Source organism: Sus scrofa, chromosome 5, assembly GCF_054392235.1.
Source record: "Sus scrofa isolate SSC_HxYL_T2T_F1_AM1 chromosome 5, Sscrofa_HxYL_maternal_Yorkshire_Landrace_v2.0, whole genome shotgun sequence".
NCBI lineage: Eukaryota > Metazoa > Chordata > Mammalia > Artiodactyla > Suidae > Sus > Sus scrofa.
Window position 1 is genome coordinate 64,385,175 of NC_139387.1, and position 22,259 is coordinate 64,407,433.

At 44.1% G+C, this 22,259-nt stretch overlaps 2 protein-coding genes across 2 annotated transcripts in view; one reads left to right on the plus strand and one right to left on the minus strand.

Annotated features, from left to right (window-relative positions):
* PDE6H (phosphodiesterase 6H) overlaps window positions 1-5,903 on the minus strand; it is a 26,451-nt gene extending 20,548 nt beyond the window's left edge. The window contains 2 exon segments of the mRNA NM_001244244.2: window positions 4,382-4,486; window positions 5,855-5,903. The gene's annotated coding sequence lies outside the window, so the exon portion shown is untranslated.
* ARHGDIB (Rho GDP dissociation inhibitor beta) lies at window positions 506-22,120 on the plus strand. Its single transcript, NM_001244240.1, is given in 6 exon segments — window positions 506-589; window positions 10,254-10,437; window positions 11,266-11,349; window positions 14,232-14,308; window positions 18,749-18,812; window positions 21,373-22,120. Coding segments are annotated over 5 exon segments (603 nt in total). The 5' UTR covers window positions 506-589; window positions 10,254-10,259; the 3' UTR covers window positions 21,573-22,120.
* The last annotated feature ends 139 nt before the right edge of the window (window positions 22,121-22,259 follow it).

Consider the following 22,259-nt stretch of genomic DNA (forward strand, 5'->3'; position numbering starts at 1 on the left):
CAACAAAGCTCTAAAAATCTGTTGGAGGACAAATGCTATAATTTAAGGCCAAATACATGTAGTTAAAATTCATAATTTCTTAGCACCCTGCCTGTATACACTGCCAGCAGACTTTCAACATATCTGGCTGATAAGGAAACTGGCAGAGGCCCCATAGGAACAGAAGCTAGTGATAGAAAGTAAGGCCTCTGTGAATTTTCTGCTACTGGTTTTAGACTGCTTTCCTCAGAAGCTTATGCACTGAAATGACTTGATTTTTAGACATATGCACACAATTATTCACAGCACTCACGGCTATGGGCTCCAGACCCTTGTCTGAACATCCAGGCCTATCTGGGCTCCCAGGGTGGTCAGGCCCTCATATGTGCCATTAATTGTCAAGAATGCTGCTCAGGCTTGGCTGATCAAGAGATACGCAGAGCAAAGGAACAGGATTTGAGACAGCCCCGGGTTTCCTCTTCGGGTAGATTTAAAACATTTTTTTTTTTTTTTTCTTTTCTCACAACTTCCTTCCTGTTCTAACTGCCAGTGCTCAGAAGTCAGCCTTGAGAGGCAGAAGCACCCAGGACGGAGACGTGAACCACTGAATGTAAGTTGAAATACCTTCGGGGTGGGGGTGGCTACAGGTGAATACGGAGAGATGGCAGAAATCTCTACCCCAGGCCATGGCCCTCCGCAGTTTATCTTTTGAGAGGGTCTGTGCCTCTTTTAAAGAAATTTTACAGTAAGAGAGGACGGAGGAAGCTGCAGAGAAGGGGGAAGTCAGAGCAGGGAAGGGCAGCAATGACTCAAGGGAGACTGCCGGGTGAGGGAGGCTCTGCCCTGCTGCCCAGTGGACCAGTCCTGGATGTCCTGGAGCAGGACTATGAATGGAACCACTGGCAGTGTCTGGACTGTTTCCTGCAAGGTCGGAGCTGGAACCTGGCCAAACACTGAAGCAAAAAAGATCCAAACTGATACCAAGCGCGTTGGTGGATGGTGGGTTAGTGCTGGGTGGAGATGTGTGGTTTCCTGTTTTGAAGCCGACTTGAAGAGACTGGTTGAAAAGGGGAAAAAATTGTTTAAAGTTGTCAAACATTAAACTGTTTTTCACTGAAGAATTTGCTGGTGATAGGAGAGAAAGTCATCATGAAAGCCTCCCTTAGGGTGTTGTGGGATTTAAGCATCCTGGGGGAAGTAGGGCGGAGTGCATTGCTGTTTATTCACCAGCCAGTACAGGGATAGCGTTTCTACCACAAACAAAAGCCAGGTATTACATTCAGGCAGTGCTACGTGGGCAGAAATGTAAGTGCTAGGTTGTTGCCAGAGACTAGCTCTTTACATCTGAGAGAACTGAAAGCAAACACAGAAGACACTGAATAATTTGAGTTTTAGAAAAATCCAAGTGGCCCAGCTAGGCTACCCAGTCAGTGGGCTGTCAAAATATCAGGGTCTAGGAGTTCCCCTGTGGTGCAGTGGGTTAAGGATCTGACGTGGTCACTGCTATGGTGCAGGGAACTTCCATAAGCTGAGGGTGCAGCCCTCAAAAAAGATATCAGGGTCTGAATTTAGCCACCCTAAGAAGTGCTTTAGGTATCACCTGAAATACTTGCTTCCTTTTTAGAGGGTGTCCCAGGCAGCATGTTTTACAAACAAAGTCTGTAATTAAATTCTGGACCTCAGGTGACTTGTGGCTTGGGTCTGATAAACTCTGAGCTGTTCCAGGGCACTCTCACCTGGAGGTCCCAGAGCTTCCCCTTCCCATAGCAACCAGGAACCCCTGAATTCAGGGTCAGCATGTTGCATCCTCAGTGCAAGAATGATCAAGCAAGGGAAACCAAGAGGTCTGGGCTGGCCCCACGGGCTTCAGTCACAGGCTGCCACCGTCCATCTTTGCCTCTGCTTTGTTTCATTGCATTTATAAGGATAGATCCTTCCCAAGTCCAGCTATGACCCAAACCATCTTATTCTTTTGTGAGATGGGTGGAATTCTAAGAGAATAGTTGATTCTCAGTCTGTGCTGCACAGATCCTGCATGTGTAGAATAACCAGGTTACAGGCAAGCAAAGGCTGGCATCTTCCAGGCACTGGAATCTGGTCCTTCCTTATCTGGGAGAGCATGAGTTTGTCCCTCAGGAAGGATGCTCCGAATGATATCAAGATTCTGTTTTCAATGGGTAAAAATTAATCAGATAGGGAAAGAGTACCAGTTTATGAGGAGGGCCTCCTATGCGTCAGGCCTGGCCTTAGATATGCATTTGAATTCTGAGAGGACACAGGGAGGACAAAGAGGCTCAACAAGTGTTAAATGACTAAAGTCACACACTGGTGCAAAAGAAGAAACTGTAGCTGCAATGTCTTAGGAGGACATTTGGGGAAATGTCCCCATGAAGAAATTTTCTTTAATCCCACATTCTCAACATCCTTATTCTTTTTGGGGGGGGGGGTCTTTTTCCCTTTTCTAGGACCGCTTCCACAGCATATGGAGGTTCCCAGGCTAGGGGTCCAATTGGAGCTGTAGCCACTGACCTATGCCAGAGCCACAGCAGCACGGGATCTGAGCTGAGTCTGTGACCTACACCACAGCTCACGGCAATGCCGGATCCTTAACCCACTGAGCAAGGCCAGGGACTGAACTCACAACCTCATGGTTCCTAGTCAGATTCGTTAACCACTGCGCCACGACGGGAACTCCAACATTCTTATTCTTGAGTCAATGCTATTATCACCCAGGACCCTGGTTAGAATCCATACTAAGAGTTCCCACCATGGCTTAGAGGGTTAAGAACCCAATTGGTATCTATGAAGACACAGGTTCAATCCCTGGCCCTGCTCAGATCTGGGGTTGCTGTGGCTGTGGTGTAGGTCGCAGTTGCATCTCTGATTCAACCTCTAGCCTGGGAACCTCCATATGCCACAGGTTCTGCCCTAAAAAGAAAAATAGAATCCATACTGGGTCCCCCAGAGATGAGTCTTATATTGCTCCTGAAACGTCAGCATTTCTCTGTTCAGTGAACAATTCCTGAGTCCCTCTCAGGTTTTCACACACCCTGTTTTCCTCAGCCTGAGTTGGCAAAAATTCACTTGGGTTTTCTCAGAGGGGTTGATATTCGCTCACCACTTGTGCTCATAAAAAACTGTCTCCATGTCTGTCTAACTTTTTGTGCTTAATTTAAAACCTCTGTCGATGGATTAAGTAATTGCAGTGTAGCCTTTTGCCGCCAAATGGCTGCCTTAATGCAATTTTCTGGGAGGATTATTTAAAATGACTATCTGTGAAAGTACCTAGTGCAGTGACTTCACACAGTAAACACTCAGAAAAGCTTAATCCATCCATTGAGTTCTCTCTCTTTTTGCATGTGAATCTGGGTGTCCATGGGGCATTGGTTCCAGGACCACCCTCTTCCTCCTTGGTACCAAAATCCACGGATGCTCTGAGTTTCCAACCCTCGGTATCAATGGAGGCTCAACTGCACTGTGAATGCTCAGGAGAGAAATAATGCATCCTTTTTCTCACCAAAGGGAAATGCTAAAGAATTCTGCTTCTAGGAATCTGCATTCCCCCTCTGGATTGATCTTAATGTTTATTGTCTGTGACAAGACTTCCCCGTCGGGCACTGGGTCTGTTCCCCTCAGCCAGCTGCAGTTTCAGATGTGGTGGTGGGGCTGAGGTGGCAGAGAGCAGCTCTGAGGGGCCCAGGAAGCGCCGATGCCTTTGGGTCACTAGGGAGTAGTGACACCTCACAAAGGAATCCAGAACCAAGGCAGCTTCTGGTGTCCCCAGGGGTAAGCTTGGCTTCCCCAAATGAACTGACTCACCAAATATAATCTGCACAAAGCAGACCCAAATCCTCCTCCTTGACTAGCTCTGAAATGTCAGTGTGACTTGGGAGCTGGCCCAGCTCTCTACAATGTGCTGTAGAGCTATGGACCCCAGAATGGGGGAAAGCAGGCATGTCCTGGCCATCGGGAAGTGAAGTTGTCAGGGGCGACCAAATGCTGATGCTGGCATAGGTACTTCTCTGATGGAAATCCCCTGCTCCTGGTACTTCCACATTCCTCTCTCTCCCCCACCGTCAACTCTACCTCTTCTATCTAATACTCCCAGCCTGGGCACCCAAACATATGATCCGGCAATGTTGGGCCATGAATTGCATCGCCACTGTCCTTTGCTCTAGAGCCAGAGGGCATTCTCTGCATTAGCTGTGCCTGCGTGTCCTACCCTTTCCCGTCATTCACCGGGTGACCTCTGGCTTCCCTTAGGAAAGGGAGCAAAAAATAGAATCTAAAATTAAATTGCTCATGAGGAAGCTTTTTAAAGACATATAAGACGGCCATTTTAAGGCTGATTCAGTCCATAAACAATCCTTGCAATTCCCAGAACGTCTCGTTTCTTCCTTACCTCTCAAAGAAACAAGCCTATTTTTAAGAAGGCAGGAGGGGACCTTGTCAACACTGCAGATCCAAAGGAGAGCCTCACTGCTGGCGGTCAGATACCCAGATGAAGCTGGAAGTAGAGAAAAACAGGCAGTGTCACAGAGAAGGGCAGCAAGGATGGGTAAATGTAGTTATTGAACACTTACTCTTAGCCAGGATAGTCCTAGAATGTCTCATGTTTTCTCCAACATTTCAACTCCATAAAAAAAGATCATTGTTCCCACTCGACTGGTGTAAAAACTTGGGCTCCGCAAAATTAACTCCCTTAAGTCCTGTTTTGACTGTACCCACTCATCGTCAATTGCGGATACACATTTTGCATCTCTGGTCCATTGGACCCAATGCTCAATTTCCAGGAGGTATAAATTCCTTCCTATGAGTTAACCAGGTGATTTGCGTCATCTAAATTCAAGAATGTTATCTTTCTTTGCTTTCAACTTATTTGAAACTGCATTAATGAGCCAGACAAGTATGCTCTAGCCTGAGATGGGTAAATAGTTAAGGGCATTTCACTTTCAGCATCTTGAAAATTTCACTGAATTTGAAAAAGAGAAAAGCCCAATCTGTGTCAGCTCATACTCATGCCATGAGGCCCCAACCTAATTTAATATGACATTTTAATTGAGCCTGAGAAGATTAAGTTCCTGCCTCAGCCTGTCTAATGCTTGACAGGGTTTTAATGAACAGCAAACATGGGGGTGTGACGGTTCACTGTGAAAATTCACCTGTGTAGGCATCTGTGAAGCAGGAAATGGAGATAACTAGAGTGGTAAGCACATTATAAAGAAGAAAAAAAAAAAAAAAAAAGCAGACATGCCTTGGGGCCTGACAGAGTCCACACTAATCTTGTTAAATATATAACTGAAAATTCCCCATTTCTCTTTTACTGTGGAAAGAACCAGTCATCAACAACATACAAAGAAGCAAACAAAGAAAATAACCCTCCTCTTGATGGACCAGGGGGTGAGCTGCAGAGGAAAAAGAGACCAGCCCAACCAGCATGTTCTATTCTGATGAGCTGGGTTCACCCGGACCTCACCTCCACTTCCTCTTTCCCTTTCTCCATTCACAGGCTTTTTTACATCTAGGAGCATTAGAGTCATTGAATTAAAAGAGGCCTCAGCGATCTTTCAATGCAATGATTTCATTTTGCCGAGGACAGAACTAGGGCGGAGGTTCAGCGACTTGCGCAAGGAGACTCTGGCCAAGTTGCACCAAAACCCTCTTTAGGTGACACTTCCCTTACTTGCTAAAATCCTCCCTGCAGAGTTTTGCAAAGAAGCATTTACCTCTGCCTGTGCACCCCCAGGGGAGATTCCCAAGATGACCAGCGAGCTCTCTAATTTCATTGTTACTTCTTAATAAGGACAGCTAGAGCAACGGAGCGGAGTGCCTAAGGTCAGACCACCCAAGCTCCGAGAGTCATTCCAACGCTTACCTAACAGGTCTTCTCGGGCTGTTATTCACTTCAGCTATAGTCTCCTGATCTGCAGAAGAGAATGATGATAAGGTCTGGTCCTTAAGGCTGTAGGACTCAATGAGATTATCCATATGACAGCATTTAGCACTGTATATAACTTTTAGAATTACTAACATCAATAATAAGACCTGCTATTCTTTAGACCATGAGATTAGAAAAGAGTCTGGACGTTCCATAAAATGCCTGGTCTCACCCCAGCAAGCGCCTATCCAATGGGAGGATTAATAGAAAAAGGATATTTGCGGTTAAACGTACACACATGTGGTTTGGGAAATCGTGACCAAGCTCTATAGACAAGTTATGGCTGGGGCTTTGAGAGACTCTGAAGTGCCCCAGAGATGAACTGTGAAATCAAAAATGCAGCATCTTTGGGAAAATCACCTAAATGTGAAATAATAAAACAGAGAGAGTTTCTCATTTATACAGATGACATAAGGTAACCAAACAGCAACTTAGCTGACACCTGACTACAGGTCGGGAAAAAACGTGCAGGCAGAGGCCTTAGAAAAGGAAAGCACCTAGAGGTGCTTAGGGGTCTGCCCTAACCCCTCACTTCCCAAGTGGAAAGGAAGATCACAGGGGTTGGAACATTTGGCCCGGGGTGGGGTAGCCGGGTCTCAGCTAGTGAGCAGCAAAGCCAGCAGAAAAACCATGCATGGTGAGGTCTAGTGCAGCGAGGAGATGATGATGCAGAATCAAGTAGATTGACACAGAACTTTTCTCCTAAAAGCTGCTCGCTGTGCCCTGTTGCTCTTCTGCCAGGCTTGGTGGTCCTGCTCCCCCAGCTCCAGATGTTACCCAGTATCTCCTCCTCCTTCTACATATCCCGTGTTTCAGGTTCACAGACAGGATCCTTGGCTTGAGGTCGAGTTGTGTCCTTGGCCAGGCCCAGCCTCAGAGAGAAGCAAGCTTCCTTTTTGACACTCAGCAGTCTGCTTCATGTTTCCAAAAGTGACAAAGTCAGGCTCCTAACGTTGGACTCCAATAAAGTCTCTGAAGAACTTCAGGGGCCCAAGAACACCTGTATTGAATGCACAATGTCATGGGCTTATCCCATTCTTCCTTTTATAAGGACCATGCATGGCTCTTAGCAGATTTTTAAAGAGACTTACAATCTCCAGAAAGATAAAGAACCATCCATCAACCCAGCCAGGTTGTATGGCTAGATTGCTCAGCCTCCAAATTTTCTCCACTTTGGAGGGTAACTTAAACATCAGTGCGTACTGAAGTAAAGTGTCTTTTGTAGCACTTCAAATATTTGTGACCTTAATTTTGCTTTTAAAAAGGCTTTCCCTGAGAAGTGCTTTCTGGCTCTTTATTGCCATATTATGACATTTTTATCTTTTTCCAATAAGCTTTCTAGAGTAAGCTGATTTGGGCTCATTTGACTTCATATCTCTTTTTCTTTCTTTCTTTTTTTTTTTTTTTTTTTTTTTTGTCTTTTTGCCTTTTCTAGGGCCACTCCTAGAACCTCCTGCGGCATAGGGAGGTTCCCAGGCTAGGGGTCCAATCAGAGCTGTAGCTGCCGGCCTACGCCACAGCACAGCAAAGCCAGATCCAAGCCATGTCTGCGACCTACACCACAGCTCATGGCAACACCAGATCCTTAACCCACTGAGCAAGGCCAGGGATCAAATGCACAACCTCATGGTTGCTAATTGGATTCGTTAACCACTGAGCCACGATGGGTTTTCTTATGCTACATAGTGAGATAAAATTTTTTCCATGTGGTCCCGGATTTCCTCCTCTAGAAGATACAGTAATCCCACCTTATCCTCCACTCTTTGATGTCTTTAAATAAATTTGTGGCTCATTTGTATACACCAATTCTTGTATCTGTTTGCAATGAACCAAGGAAATTTATAAATGACTTCAGATTTACTAATGAAAGCATTAAGATCTAGAAGACAGATAAATTGACTTGCCAATGATCACATACTGTTAGAAGTTAGCAAATGGTATTCCAGACCAAACCTTCCCCCTCCTCTCTCTCTCTCTCTCCTTTCAAATTTGAGATTTGAGGATATGGAATCACAATTCCCTGCAGGTTATTGTAATTCCTTGAGGTACTTAGTGGCTGGATGTGATGTCATCATCTCATAGTCAGACTTCAAGCACATGACTTGTTAGAACCAAACAACCCATTCCAGAAAGGATTGTCCATAGGAGCTGAGATGTCTTCATCTGTAGATAGCTTTCCTGATGCCCTGTCTGGTTGGTTTCTTACATAACCTCTACTCTGGGTATCTGGTCAGGCTCCTGGGTGTCACCAGAGGAGAACCTGTCTCATCTGATTAGTCTCATCTGTGTTACTCTTTATCTGTTACTTAATGGCTGTCCTTAAACGAACCACCACCTACAATCTCCACCCACTGCATCCTTCTTTGTCTTTCCAAGCAGTTCATTCACTCCCTGAGTGTGGTTTGGAATATGAGTTGAGTTAGTCACTGTTTATTGTGCTGTTCTCTGGAGGCTCAGCTCCCAGAGGGCTGGTTCTTCAGCTGAAGCAAGAGTTGCCTTGGGAACAGGCCCACTTTCTTCCTTCCTGCACAGGAAGTGGACCTGGGCATTGCAATGCTGTTTTCAGAGCTGGTCAAGGCTCATAGTGTTTGGCTTGTTATTTTGCTGGAAGACAATGGATGAGCCAAGAGATAGCCTTTCTTTGCCTTTTCTTTTTTTCTGTTAAAATTGCTTTCATTTGGCGTCACTTCCAAATTATTTTTCTTCCCGTTGCCAATAATAGTGACATGAAACTCAAAACCACAACTGATTTCAGCCAGAGATAGCTTCACTCTCAGGGGACTTTAGAGAGGTTTGCAGAGTCACACAGGATGAGATATGATAGATGTTGTCTTAGAGTTCTGCCACTTAAGAGCAATGAAGCATTTTCCCAAGGCAGGAAAGAGAGTTACCCTCAGAGTAGAAAAAAGGGAAGTGAGGAAATTATCTCCTTGGCCAAATATCTCCCTTGTTTCCCCCAAAAATAGCTTCCCTGCTACTTGCCACAGGGCCTGAAATTCTTCCAGGAGAGATTCTTCCTCTCTCTTAGGACACTGCATCTCATCCAGCTACGTGAACTTGGGCAATTCTCTCAACCTCTGGGTTTCAATTTTCTCAAGGATTAAAGGAAGGGTAGGAACATAACAGCTCTGAAAAGGTTCATTTCACCTCTGAAAAGCTCTGACTATACATGCCCTAAGAGGAAGAATTTTTAAATCTATTATTCAGTCATCAACACTTAAGTGTGAATAATTTGGAGTTCCCTGGTGGTTCAGTGGGTTAAGGAACCAGGAACTGGCATTATCACTGCTACGGCACAGGTTTGATCCCTGGCCTGGGAAATTCCATATGCTACAGGAGCAGCCGAAACGAAAAGAAAAAAACAAAACAAAACACTTAATTGTGAATAATTCTAGTAGCTCTTTCCTTGATGTTTTAACACAAAACAAAGAAATGCAGATAATAAAGAAGACAGACCCCAAGGAATGCCCAGGTGAGGTCACAGGAAACCTGGAGATGGAGGGACATACTAAAAAAAGGAAGTGGAGCTAAATGGAAGGGTACTAAAGACATAGTTACAATTTGGAGGAATTTAGAGTCCTTTGCTATTTTGTGTCATTTCAAAAGAACAGAAGATCTTTATAGATGAAGCCTAGTAAGTCAATCAATGAATGCTTAGAAAATGGCTGAACCATTCAAGTGTTTGGGGAGATTCAAAGGAAACACATAACTTAGCACCTGCCCTCAAGGAATTATTGGCAGTGTTGGACAGAAACAATTCAGATACTCAGGCAGGTATCATAGAAGCCCACAACTTCTCATGAGTTGCCTTTGAGCCCTTGCAGGGGTTCAGGGAAAGATTCAATGAATGTGAGAAAGCTAACTCTCTTTAGCAAGCACTTGAAACCGTCATAACCAGGATGCTGAGAGCTTTGACGCTGGCAAGGCTGGCTGGATTTGAAGAACTGTGACCATCTCTGTAACTCTATGAACTGGGGCCATTCATTGAGTGTTCAGAACAGTTTGTGCTTGTGCTGTGTTTTTTCACTTGTATTACAGACTTCACAAATGAGTTTGTTTTTGTTTTTGTTTTTTGTCAGATTTCTTCAATGAACAGGAGAGACTCATCCCAGTACAGGAAAATATAGGCATATCAGAGAAAAGACTGGAAACATTATATTCTTATTTCATGAATGGGAATGAGGCTGAATTAGGGGAAATTTTCCTGGAAAGTCACTGACAATTAGAGAAGTTCATTAGGGCAGAGATAATGCTAACAGCAGACCCATAAATATTGTTCTTATCCATCGACAGCCTAATAGATCATCATATTATCTCGCTCCCTCTCTCTCTCTAGATCAAAATGACTGAAAAGGACCCAGAACCACACCTGGAGGAGGACGACGATGAGCTAGATGGCAAGCTCAATTATAAGCCTCCACCTCAGAAGTCCCTGAAGGAGCTGCAAGAGATGGACAAAGATGATGAAAGTCTAACTAAGTACAAGAAAACGCTCCTGGGGGACGGTCCTGTAGTAGCAGGTGTGTGTGTGTTTGGAGATGTGGGGCGGGCAGAGCGGCACAAACGAGGCATGTATTTCAGCTATTCAGGAGCAGGTGCAAAGGACAGGGTACCAAGTGCTTCCAGGGTTAACTGAGTGAGATACAATCTCTATGTGCTGGATCAAGTTAGGGACTGGATAATTAAGTGTACTTTGGAGATAAGGTGCAAGTTGCCATTGAAAGAGACAAAAATAACAACACATAGTGAGGATTTAGAAAGAATTTCAAACCAGGAGTTCTCTGGTGGCTCAGTGGGGTAAGACCCAGTGTTGTCACCACTTCTAGCCTGGGAATTTATGCATACAATGGATGCATAAAAAGTAAAAAAAAGTAAAAAAAAAAAAAGCATTGCATACTACCACTCAGAATTGTATTTTCTTCATGATATCTCTCATTCTCTCTCTTTCTTCTCTTTCTCCTTCTCACTTGTACTTAACCATCCATCTCTTCCACATACACAATGGCAGACTAAGACATGGCCTAAAGATATGCATGGGCCATGCTCAACCATCGGAGTACCTTACCCATAACCACTCAGGCAATGTTTGCTATTGATGATTAAAATGGACCTACAAGCCCTGGAAGCAGAAATAGCATCACTGGAATTAACAAAAATCACTAAGATCAAGCATGGTGAATCTGCCACTTCCTTTTCTATTTCTTCTCCAGACAGAGATGTCCCTTTTCCTTTTATCTCTCTCTATTCTATTTGAAATGGGTGCGCGCGCGCGCGCGCACACACACACACACACACACACAGTGTATATGCCTCTTCTCTGTGCTCACATTCCCTTTTGAACCCTGCAGACCCTTCGGCCCCCAATGTCACTGTCACCCGCCTCACCCTGGTTTGTGAAAGTGCCCCAGGACCGATCACCATGGACCTCACGGGTAAGTGGACACATCTGTTCTGTTCAGCGGGGCCTAATGGTATCACTGGGAAAATTTGGCCTTTGTCCCCTGTCCCCACAAAAGCAAACCCCAGTAAGGTGATTTCTAATAAGTTCTCTTGGGACTGGTTCACAGGTCATTGCTCTCAGAGTACACAATATTTATCGTGCTTAATGAAAAGCCCAACCTCTGTCTCTATTTCACGGAAAAATGAGCTGGCATAAGTACTTGAATCATATTTCCTTCAGATTTTTATCATCACATGATAGCAGAAAACTGATCATTCATGTAAAAAGACTGCTGATGGAAATACTAAAGAGCAAGCTGTGTGCCTCTGATATTGTAATATTTATACAATCTAAACACCAGAGAAAATATTGATTTTTTTTTTTTTTTTGCCATTTCTTGGGCCGCTTCTATGGCACATGAAGGTTCCAGGCTAGCGGTCCAATTGGAGCTGTAGCCACCGGCCTACACCACAGCCACAGCAATGCTAGATCTTTAACCCACTGAGTGAGGCCAGGGATCGAACCCGCAACCTCATGGTTCATAGTTGGATTTGTTAACCACTGAACCATGATGGGAACTCCAAAAATATTGATCTTATATCAGCTATAGAACTTACCTGAAGGCAAGAAGCAGTCTAAGACCTCCTGAGGAATGCCAGGAATTCCACTGTTAAATGCTTATTAGTTTAGCTTAAAGCTCTGATTCTTTTAGAGAAGCAAATTCTGCCACAAAAGATGGGCAAGTTAAGATGTTATTCTCTTTCACTTTCTTGTGACAAGGGTCAAGTTCTCTCCTGAGACATAGGTCTGGAGGAGAATAAGGAAAGGCTGAGAATGTGGCTGTTGAGGGAGAAATGGGCAACGGAAAGGGATGAGAAAAGAGCCACTGAGCTAGAGGTTGGAAGCCTCAAAGGCAGGTTTTTAGTGAAAAAAGAAAACATTATTACCAGATTCAAAAACTGGACCCATGAGACAGAGCAAAGCGTGACTCTAGAACAGCAGGCTTGACAGTGAGTTGGTTCTGCTCTCACAGGATGCAGCCATGCTTTACCTTATACGGGCTTTTTGTCACAGGGAGGAAATTGGAGGCTGAGAAGACATACTTCCTGTTCAACTGAAATCACTAGTTCAGGCTCACAAACTCAACCACCCCCACATTCTAGCATTTCTCCAGGAGAGAACTCCCTCCCTCTCTCTCACGGTGCTCTTGGACCTCTTCCTGTGTGAAATTGCATGTCGTTATCATTTTGCATGGTCAGGTCTGAATTAGCACTAAGGAAATCTGTTCTGTTCAGAAGGGCTGGATGAAATTGCCAGAAATGCTTGGTCTCTGTCCCTTGTCCCAGCAGTAAGAAATACAAATTTCATTTTCTGTCACACACAAAAAAAGCTATTGAGTTCCCATTGTGGCTCAATGGTAAAGAACCTGGCTGGTATCCATGAAGATGTGGGTTCGATCCCAGGCCTCACTCAGTGGGTTAAGGATCTGGCGTTGCCATGAGCTGCAGTATAGGTCGCAGACTCAGCTTGGATCCCACATTGCTATGGCTGTGGCAGAGAATTCCACTCCTAGCCTGGGAACTTCCCTATGCTGCAGGTGTAGCCCTAAAAAAGACAAAAAAAAAAAAAGCTGTTGAGATGAATCCCAGGTAATTACATAGCATGTTGGTACCAGCTCTGTGTTTGAAGCATCTACATAGACATGTACAAAACACACACACACACAGTCACTCCAAATGTCAAATTACACAGGGTCACATTGGGAGAGGAACAGAGAAAAATCACCTCTCTAACCAGGGAACAGCAATGAGGGGCAGATCTCAGTGTTACAGAGCCTAAAGCTTTTATCACTTCAGGGACTTTCCTTAAGAAAAATGACATGAACTTGCAAACCCAAAAGCGAAATTAAATACCAACGTAATTATTTACTTAGAAAGATAAAAAGGGAACCACTTGGAAAAAAGACTTGTGGCTGCCTGATGGGAGGGGGAGGGAGTGGGAGGGATCGGGAGCTTGGGCTTATCAGACACAACTTAGAATAGATTTACAAGCAGATCCTGCTGAGTAGCATTGAGAACTTTGTCTAGATACTCATGTTGCAACAGAACAAAGGGTGGGGAAAAAATGTAATGTATACATGTAAGGATAACTTGATCCCCTTGCTGTACAGTGGGAAAATAAAATAAAATTAAATTAAAAAAAAAGGGAACCAAAGGAGACCACTATTAAAAGCTAGAAAACATCATAAAGGTTAACAAACCTATAAAAACTGAGTAAGCTGTTACTCTTATACAACGTTTTTCCTTATATGTCTCTGTTTGAGGGGTGGGGGCAGTCTTTAATCACAATATCTTGCATATTCTTAGGGTTGCAGTCAAATGTGGGGAAAAGCTCAGTCATATGTCTTTCATTTCTAGCTGTAAGATTTCAGGCATTTCAAACGTGTGTGTGTTTGTGTGTTTGTTTGTTTGTTTGTTTGTTTGTTGTCTTTTTAGGGCCTCACCAGAGGCATATGGAGTTTCCCAGGCTAGGGGTCGAATCAGAGCTGTAGCTGCCGGCCTACACCACAGCCACAGCATCTGCGACCTACACCACAGCTCCTGGCAATGGTGGACCCTTAACCCACTAAGCAAGGCCAGGGATCAGAACCTGTATCCTCTTGGATGGTAGTCAGGTTCGTTTCCACTGAGCAGCGACAGGAACTCCTCAAATGTGTGTTTGTGTAGCAACTAATCTCAAACACTCTTACTCAAGGGCCATATGGACCATGGTGCTCCGAGGGGCCAGCAAATGGCTCTGGAGCTTAAACTTCACTCATCTCCTTGTGAAGCTTCTTCTGAGAAGAGCTGTCTCTTTCTCTCTCTACTTCTACAGGGGATCTGGAAGCCCTCAAAAAAGAAACTTTTGTGCTGAAGGAGGGGGTCGAATATAGAGTCAAAATTCACTTCAAAGTAAGTATTTGACCCTGTATGTTTTCATAAAGTTTAAATCCTTCCTTTAATCAGAGGAAAGAGAAATCTAATTTCCTGCATCATCTTGTTGTTGTTTTTTTTCTTTCTTTTTAGGGCCGCATCCGAGGCATATGGAGGTTCCCAGGCTAGGAATCCAATCAGAGCTGTAGCTGGGCCTACACCACAGCCACAGCAACACGCCAGATCTGAGCCACATCTGCAACCTATACCACAGCTCACGGCAAGGCCAGATCCTTAATCCACTGAGCAAGGCCAGGGATTGAACCATCGTTCTCATGGATCCTAGTCGGGTTCTCCCTTGTTGTCATGTTTTTTGTGTGATTCTTTTTTGCCCTTGGACCTGGACTGTTCTCTCCCCAATTTTGAGCTCTGCCCTATTAAGACTCACCTTTGGAGTTCCCGTCGTGGCTCAGTGGTTAGCGAATCCGACTAGGAACCATGAGGTTGCAGGTTCGATCACTGTCCTCACTCAGTGGGTTAAGGATCCAGCATTGCCGTGAGCTGTGGTGTAGGTCGCAGACTCGGCTCAGATCCCACATTGCTGTGGCTCTGGTGTAGGCCAGTGGCTACAGCTCTGATTGGACCCCTAGCTTGCGAACCTCCATATGCTGCGGGAGCGGCCCAAGAAATGGCAAAGAGACAAAAAAAAAAAAAAAGACTCACCTTTGCTCCACGCCTTTTCCCAACCGGAATCCTCCCCTTGAACTCTCTATTGATCACTTAAGCCAACAGGATCTCTCTCCTGTGACCTAATTCTCCCATCCACAAGGCACACATTGCTATGTATGGCACCATTTGAGTTGTTTCTCCCCTATTCCGCCTAGGCACCTTGACACAGGGAGAGGTTCTAATCCCTTCTTTGCAATGTTTCACACCAAACTTTGTAAACGGTAGCTATTTAGTGACTTTTAATTGAGAAAGAGATAAGTGAATGAATGAATGAATAGGGAAAGAAAAAAAAGAACAGATAGAGCCTCAGCTCTCATTGCTCCATGATATGTAAATCCAGGCAGTGTGGTCCTTAGTAAGTATCTGGAAATTACCATTTAGTTGTGGAGCCAGTAAACAAGTACGAGCAACACTAAATAGGAGATAAACCGACGTGGAACGAACATGCCCACATCCCAACGAGCAGCCAAAATCAAGGAGAAAAGCAAGCTTGCCTCTGAAAACAAATGGGTTAGAAATTCACCGTTTGCTCTTAACTGCTTGTATGTACTTCGGTTGCCCCTCACTCCCACTCAGTCTCTTCCTCCAGGGCCTGGGCTCCACCAAAAAACACCCCATCTGCCCTCTTTGTTTGCACATCAGCCCTTCTCTCACCCTAAAGTGCAGGATATGATTCAGGGTTGAAGGAAAGTCCTTCCCCACCATATACAAACATGCCTCAAAATAATTTCCTTCTGAAAATATTTGTTGATGCCTACTCTACAATAGACACTGAGCTCTGGTTTCCTGTATTTCTTACCAAAGTACCTGAGAGTTTGGAAAGGCACTGTATCCTAATATGACTCAAATGGATTTCTCATCAGTCCATTTTTTAATCATTAATGCCATGGCTTTTGAGTTCCCGTGGTGGCTCAGTGGTTAACGAATCCAACAAGGAACCATGAGGTTGCAGGTTCGATCCCTGGCCTCGCTCAGTGGGTTAAGATCTGGCATTGCCATGAGCTGTGTGTAGGTCGCAGACATGGCTCAGATCCCTCACTGCTGTGGCTGGGGAGTAGGATCTCGGCTACAGCTCTGATTGGACCCCCTGGCCTGGGCACCTCCATATGCCATGGGTGCAGCTCTAGAAAAGACAAAACAAAAACAAAACAAACAAACATTAATGCCATGACTTCAATTTGTCCATTTTATAAGACAGTATTTATCAAATGAAACATAGCTGGTAACTTTCAGTGTGACTAAATGGGAAAGGTCTGGAGCATGTGCTTCTGCCATGGGTGGGAAGGCCAGGGCATGGGTCAGAAGTTACACATGAAGGTGATGGAGGTTAAGGGCACATCGGGGGTGGAGGGGGAGTTAAATCCCATCCACTTCCGAGGTTTTGCCTTGTCTCTAATGGAAAGATCACTCACATAAAGTTGACCCACCCTGTGGCCTGTCCCAATGTGGAGAGAAGAAACACCAGTTCAAAATTGAAAATATGTTACTTGAAAAGCAAGTTAAATCTGAACTGATGTCTCTTGAAAAATGGCCAAGAGGAGTTCCCTTTGTGGTGTAGCGGAAATGAATCTGACTAGTTTCCATGAGGATGCTGGTTCGATCCCTTTCCTTGCTCAGTGGGTTAAGGCTTCAGCATTGTGGTGAGCTGTGGTGTAGGTCTCGGACACAGCTCTGATGTGGTGTTGCTGTGACTGTCGCATAGGCCAGTGGCTACAGCTCCAATTCGACCCCTAGCCTGGAAACCTCCATATGCCTGCCGTGGGTGCAGCCCTAAAAAGACCAAAAAAAAAAAAAAAAAAAAAAAAAAAGGCTGAGGAAGTTTACATTCATAACAGCAGCAACATGTCCTAGAATCCTCTTTCGTTATGTCACTTAGCTGTTCTCAATGTTCTTCTCTTTCTCCCCACAAACTTAACCCTCTCCAAAAATTGGGACGGTCCTCTTAATTTATCCCCTTATTCCTTCTGCCTCCCAAGGAGATGTGGGATATATGATGTCCACAGCTCTTTTATTCACATTCCCAAGGCTTCTTCCTCCTGGGGTGCAAGAGCCAAACAGGAGGGATGTGCAGACAGAGGAAGAGAATAACTAGGAATATTCACACTTTTCTTTGTCCATCTCAACCATACTCATATTAAATGGACCCTCTGTGAAACAGGAGAAAAACAGGGGTCTCTTGGTTGTGAAGTCCTTATTACTAATCTACCACCACTCCTGTTTTTTGGTCTTTTTCCCACCAGACTCCAACTCCTACTGGGCCCAGGGGACAAGCTCAGGGACTTCTAGAAAGATGCAGTCATTTTTTTCCTACTTCCATGACCCACATGTGCAAGTCAGAGTAATTAGAAAGTTTAGATTTCATTTTATCAGTTTCTTCAATGAAGCTGTTTTCATTCCTCCAGCCTTTGATAGGTTTTTGCTACAGACTTTTCCTGAGTGACACGTCTAGAACCTCAGCTGGCAGTATTCACTGCTCTGCTACCTCATTGCCAGCAAAACAAAATGCAGCAGTGACAGATTGCTTTAATTATTCTGTCCAAAATAAAATGGGAGCCCTAATTATTGTTCGGAGAAACTATTGGAAGATGCTGTAATTTTTACATTGGCGAACAATGAACCAAGCCATCCAGCTAATGGTGCCATGTCCACTTTAATTTGTCTGTATAAACATGACCATGGTATAAAATTAATGGCCAACCCAGTTCAGTCCTGGGTAAAGTGAATCATGGAAAAACAAAGTGCTTGGGTGTCTGTATTTTTGTTCTTCTTTAGTGAACGTTCTTTGAAAGGCTTGGGAAAGTGGCAAGTCCTCAGACAACATCTGAACATGACAAAATACTTGTCAGAGGCAAATGGAGTCCACCCATTATTTATATATGGGAGGGATGTTTTTGTGTGACCCATCTGCTCACCTCTAGACTCCAATCACAGTTACATTACAGGCAAAACCATCTTCTAGACCTAATTTTCCATTACAGCTTTTCTCCTGGTTTGTTTTTCATATGCTAGGTGGATCATTTCTGAGGTTAGGATTTGGGGATATTTACGTGGTAATTTCCAATGGTACCTTTGTAACCTTTCCTAAGACAAGGATGGTCTTCCGGCCAGTTGCATCGAGGAGGGGGAGCTCAAGACCATTCTTCGGAACACTGAAGAAAGAAAAATATAATGGAGAATATTGAGACAGCCCTTTAATTAACCAGCCCCTCCCCCAACCAAAAAATCCCAGTATTTGATGATTAAAACCAGATTGGCAATGTTGAGTCTTGAGACTTCCTCTCTCCAACTTCTGCCTCCCTGCTGAATGATAATAACACTTATTCTGGAGTTCCCATTGTAGTGCAGCAGAAACAAATCCAACTAGTATCCATGATGATGCAAGTTTGATTTTTGGCCTCGCTCAGTGTGGGTTAATGACCCAGCATTGTCGTGAGCTGTGATGTAGGTTGCAGACTCGGATCAGATCCCACTTTGCTGTGACTGTGGCGTAAGCTGGCAGCTGTAAAGCCAATTCGACCCCTATACTAGGAACTTCCATATGCTGTGGGTGCACCCTTAAAAAAGGCAAAATATATATATATATATATATATATATATATATAGTAATAATAATAATAACACTTATTCCGAACTAAATCTTGAGTCCTTTCATCCTCAGAGAAGGCTCAGCTAGGTAGGATCAGCAGGAAAGATGTGCAAAAATGAAAGAGCCGCTTTAATCTGAATTGCTTGGATCCTTCCCACCCGCAGGTAAACAAGGATATTGTGTCAGGCCTGAAATATGTTCAACACACCTACCGGACTGGAGTGAAAGGTAAATTGTCCATACTTGCTACTGTCCCAAACTCTGCTTCTCACTGACAGACTTCTGGTTATTAGCAATTTTTAGTGTTAGGTTCATTTAAGAATCTGAGGAAGGCTGTGGACACAGCCTAGGAGAGGCATGCAGAGACCTCTAACCTGCATATTAACGGCAAGGTCTGCATTCGGCAAACCTTCAACATTCAGCTTCTGGAATTCAACTTTATTACTTATAAAGGGGGAGAATAACCAAGATAAGTTTGAATCAAAGTACATAAATGTACTCTTAAAATTTAAAAAATGTAGTTCAGGGAGTTCCCTGGTGACCCAGTCATTGGGATTTAGCGTTTTCACCGCTGTGGGCTAGGTTCGATCTTTAGTCTGGGAACTGAGATCCCACATCTAGTCCCTGCATACCACTGCCAAAAAAAAAAAAAAAAAATGCAGTTTACATGCATAAAACCCCAGTGTCAGAGAAGTCCAAGATGAGAGAGAGCTATCCAATGGGAGGTGGTAGCAGCATGTGGGTGGAGTGGTAGGGGGCAGGACTCAATTTCCTAAACAAAGAAACAGGCAAAAAAAAGTACTCTTTCTAGATTGAGAAAAGCTTTCCTACTGAAAGAAATAATATCACATTACTTAACCTGCAGTTGTCCTTGACAAGTTATACCTAAATGGTACATCATGTCCTGGGAACCTGTCCTCTTGCATCAACAGGGGCAGGGAGAAGGGAAAGGTGGAAAGCTGATGGAAGCACTTTTATGGTTCCCTTTTATCTGAAGGTGTGAAACAGCGCCCCCCAGAGGTGTGAAATAGTAATGTATGGGTCAGTTCAGCCAAATCAATAAATGGGGGCTAGGGAAGACACGGATCAATTTGCATGACACAGAGAACCTCAATTACTCAAATCCCACAGAAGACTGCTAACCTGAAAGATCTCCACTGGCCTTTCCAACACCTCGTCTCATGAAAAAACAGCTCAGTTTCTTATTTTCCTTTGGGCGTAAAGACTGGATTGCCTCTCTTAGGGAAGAGGTCAATTATGTGTCTGTACAGGTTCCTCCAAACTTACTCAAAATAACAGCCAACTAAATGTCACCTGCCTGCCTACCTTGAGTTTCTAATCCCTACTTTCTAATCCCTACTTTTCTTAATATATATCCCAGTTACTCACCTACTAATAACTTTGGTTGGCTACTCTCACCACCTGTCCCAGTACTTCACTTTTCTTTTAACCATATTATTGTTTTCCCCTTTTCTTCTAATTATTGTAATCTAATCATAATTATATATTTAGATATTAAAATTATAATTTTATAGTCAGATTATTGATTTCCCTTTTCATCTAATTATTCCATCCATGAATTCTCTTCATTCTGATCACCAGTTGTTACCTTACCTCCCCCAATAGATATGTTCATAGAATGGTAGTTTGTAGAAAGAAGATTCTTGAAGTTCAGTCTATAGAAAGGAAACTGAGGCTCCAAAATTATTCGGTAGTTGCAGAGCTGACACCAGAACTCTCAACTAGTTCGAGGATTTTTTTTTTATTATTATTGTTTTGTTTTGTTCTTGTTTTTCTTATTAAAGTATAGTTGATTTACAATGTTTCTTGAATTTTTGTTGTACAGCAGTGACCCAATCACACACAGTTCCCTGTGCTGTACAGTAGAGCCCCATTGCCCATCCATTCCAAACATAAGGGTTTGCATCCAAAACCCCCAAACTGCCCATCCATCCCAGTCCCTCTTCCTTCCATCCGGGAACCACAAGTCTACTTTCCTTGGCTGTGATCGGTTTCTATTTTGTAGGTAGGATCATCTGTGCCATATTTCAGATTCCACTTGTGGTGTTTGTCTTTTTCTTTCTGGCTTATTTCACTTAGTATCTTTTTTAATTGAGATGTAACTGACATATCACATTGTATTAGTCATACGGCATAATGATTTGATATATGTATATACTGCGAAATGATCACAGTGATAAGTTTAGTTACCAGCCATCACACCACATAGTTAAAGTTTTTTTTTTCTTGTGATGTGAACATTTAAGAGCAACTCTCTCAGCAACTTTCAAATATACAACAGAGTATTGTTAACTGTCATCACTAGGCTGTTGGTGACACCCCCAGGACTTACCTATCTTATAGCTGGAAGTCTGTACCATTTGACCACCTGGGTTATTTTTATGGTATAATCTGCTACATCTTCATAAAAAGAATCTGATCCCCCATCAGTTTAGGGCCCTGATTCCCCAGCTTCTTGATACTCAGAATCAGCTGGGATGTATTTTAAAGACACTGATTCTTGGGACCCATAGCAAATTACTAACCATGATCTTTGGAAGTAGGTCAAAGGATACTGTGTGAAGAGGCACTCCGATTTTTTTTTATTTAAATATGTTTTTAAGGGGAAAAAAAATGTTGCCCCAGGTAAAACTGATGTGTAACCAGGCTTGGGAACTATTTCTCTTGGCTTTGATCACACTATATGCCGTGCTCCAAGCTCTCCTATTTGCAGTGTTTGTTTTCCCTCTATCAGACTTTCACCCTCAGGAACTTTTCTTTCTTCCAGTGGATAAAGCAACATTCATGGTTGGCAGCTACGGGCCTCGACCAGAGGAGTATGAATTTCTGACTCCAACCGAAGAGGCCCCCAAGGGCATGCTGGCCCGAGGCACCTACCACAACAAGTCCTTCTTTACCGATGATGACAAGCACGACCACCTTACCTGGGAGTGGAACCTGTCCATTAAGAAGGACTGGACGGAATGAGCACCTCTGCCCATCCCTTCCCCTCACACTTGCCATCGGAAGAGCCCACAGTCATGGTCGCCGCCCACTGCCCCATCCCTCCCTGCCTCACCATCGCGGCAGGGCCCCTTCCCCAGCACTCCCCTCCCTACGTTCCCACCTTCGTTATTGCTGCGTCCTCCTCTACACTGTCCCCCACCGTGCAACCTCCTCCCACCCCTGCACAAGATGCTTCTTCAAACCTGGGCTTTCATCCTGCCCCACCCTTCCGATCCCCTGTCATGGCCAGATTTCCGAAGTTCTTGGTCCCAACCTAAGATCATTTACTTTTTCCCTCTTTTATTCCCATTCAAGCAACTAGTAGCCAGGAAATGGGCAAGCTATCACTAGCAGTCCTTTGCATTGGGTTCCAGGATCTCATTCCCACCCCTGGATTTTTCTGTGGTTGCTGCTGGCTCAGTGAAGGTCCTTAATCACATTTCCTGCTAACTGGGGTTCTGCCTTTCTGGGAGACACTGTAAACAGCACAAGGGAATCAGAATAAAAGAATTGTATGATCTGACTGAGAACATCTTTGCTTTCTTCCTTCCAACAAATAAGTAGCTGCATGGTTCCCATTCATGGGTTTGCTCAGAGGAGGTCGGGGCAGAGCACAGCACAGGAGGTGTTTCCATTGTCAGGAAGAGTTCTGCTCTCCTGTGCTGGTGC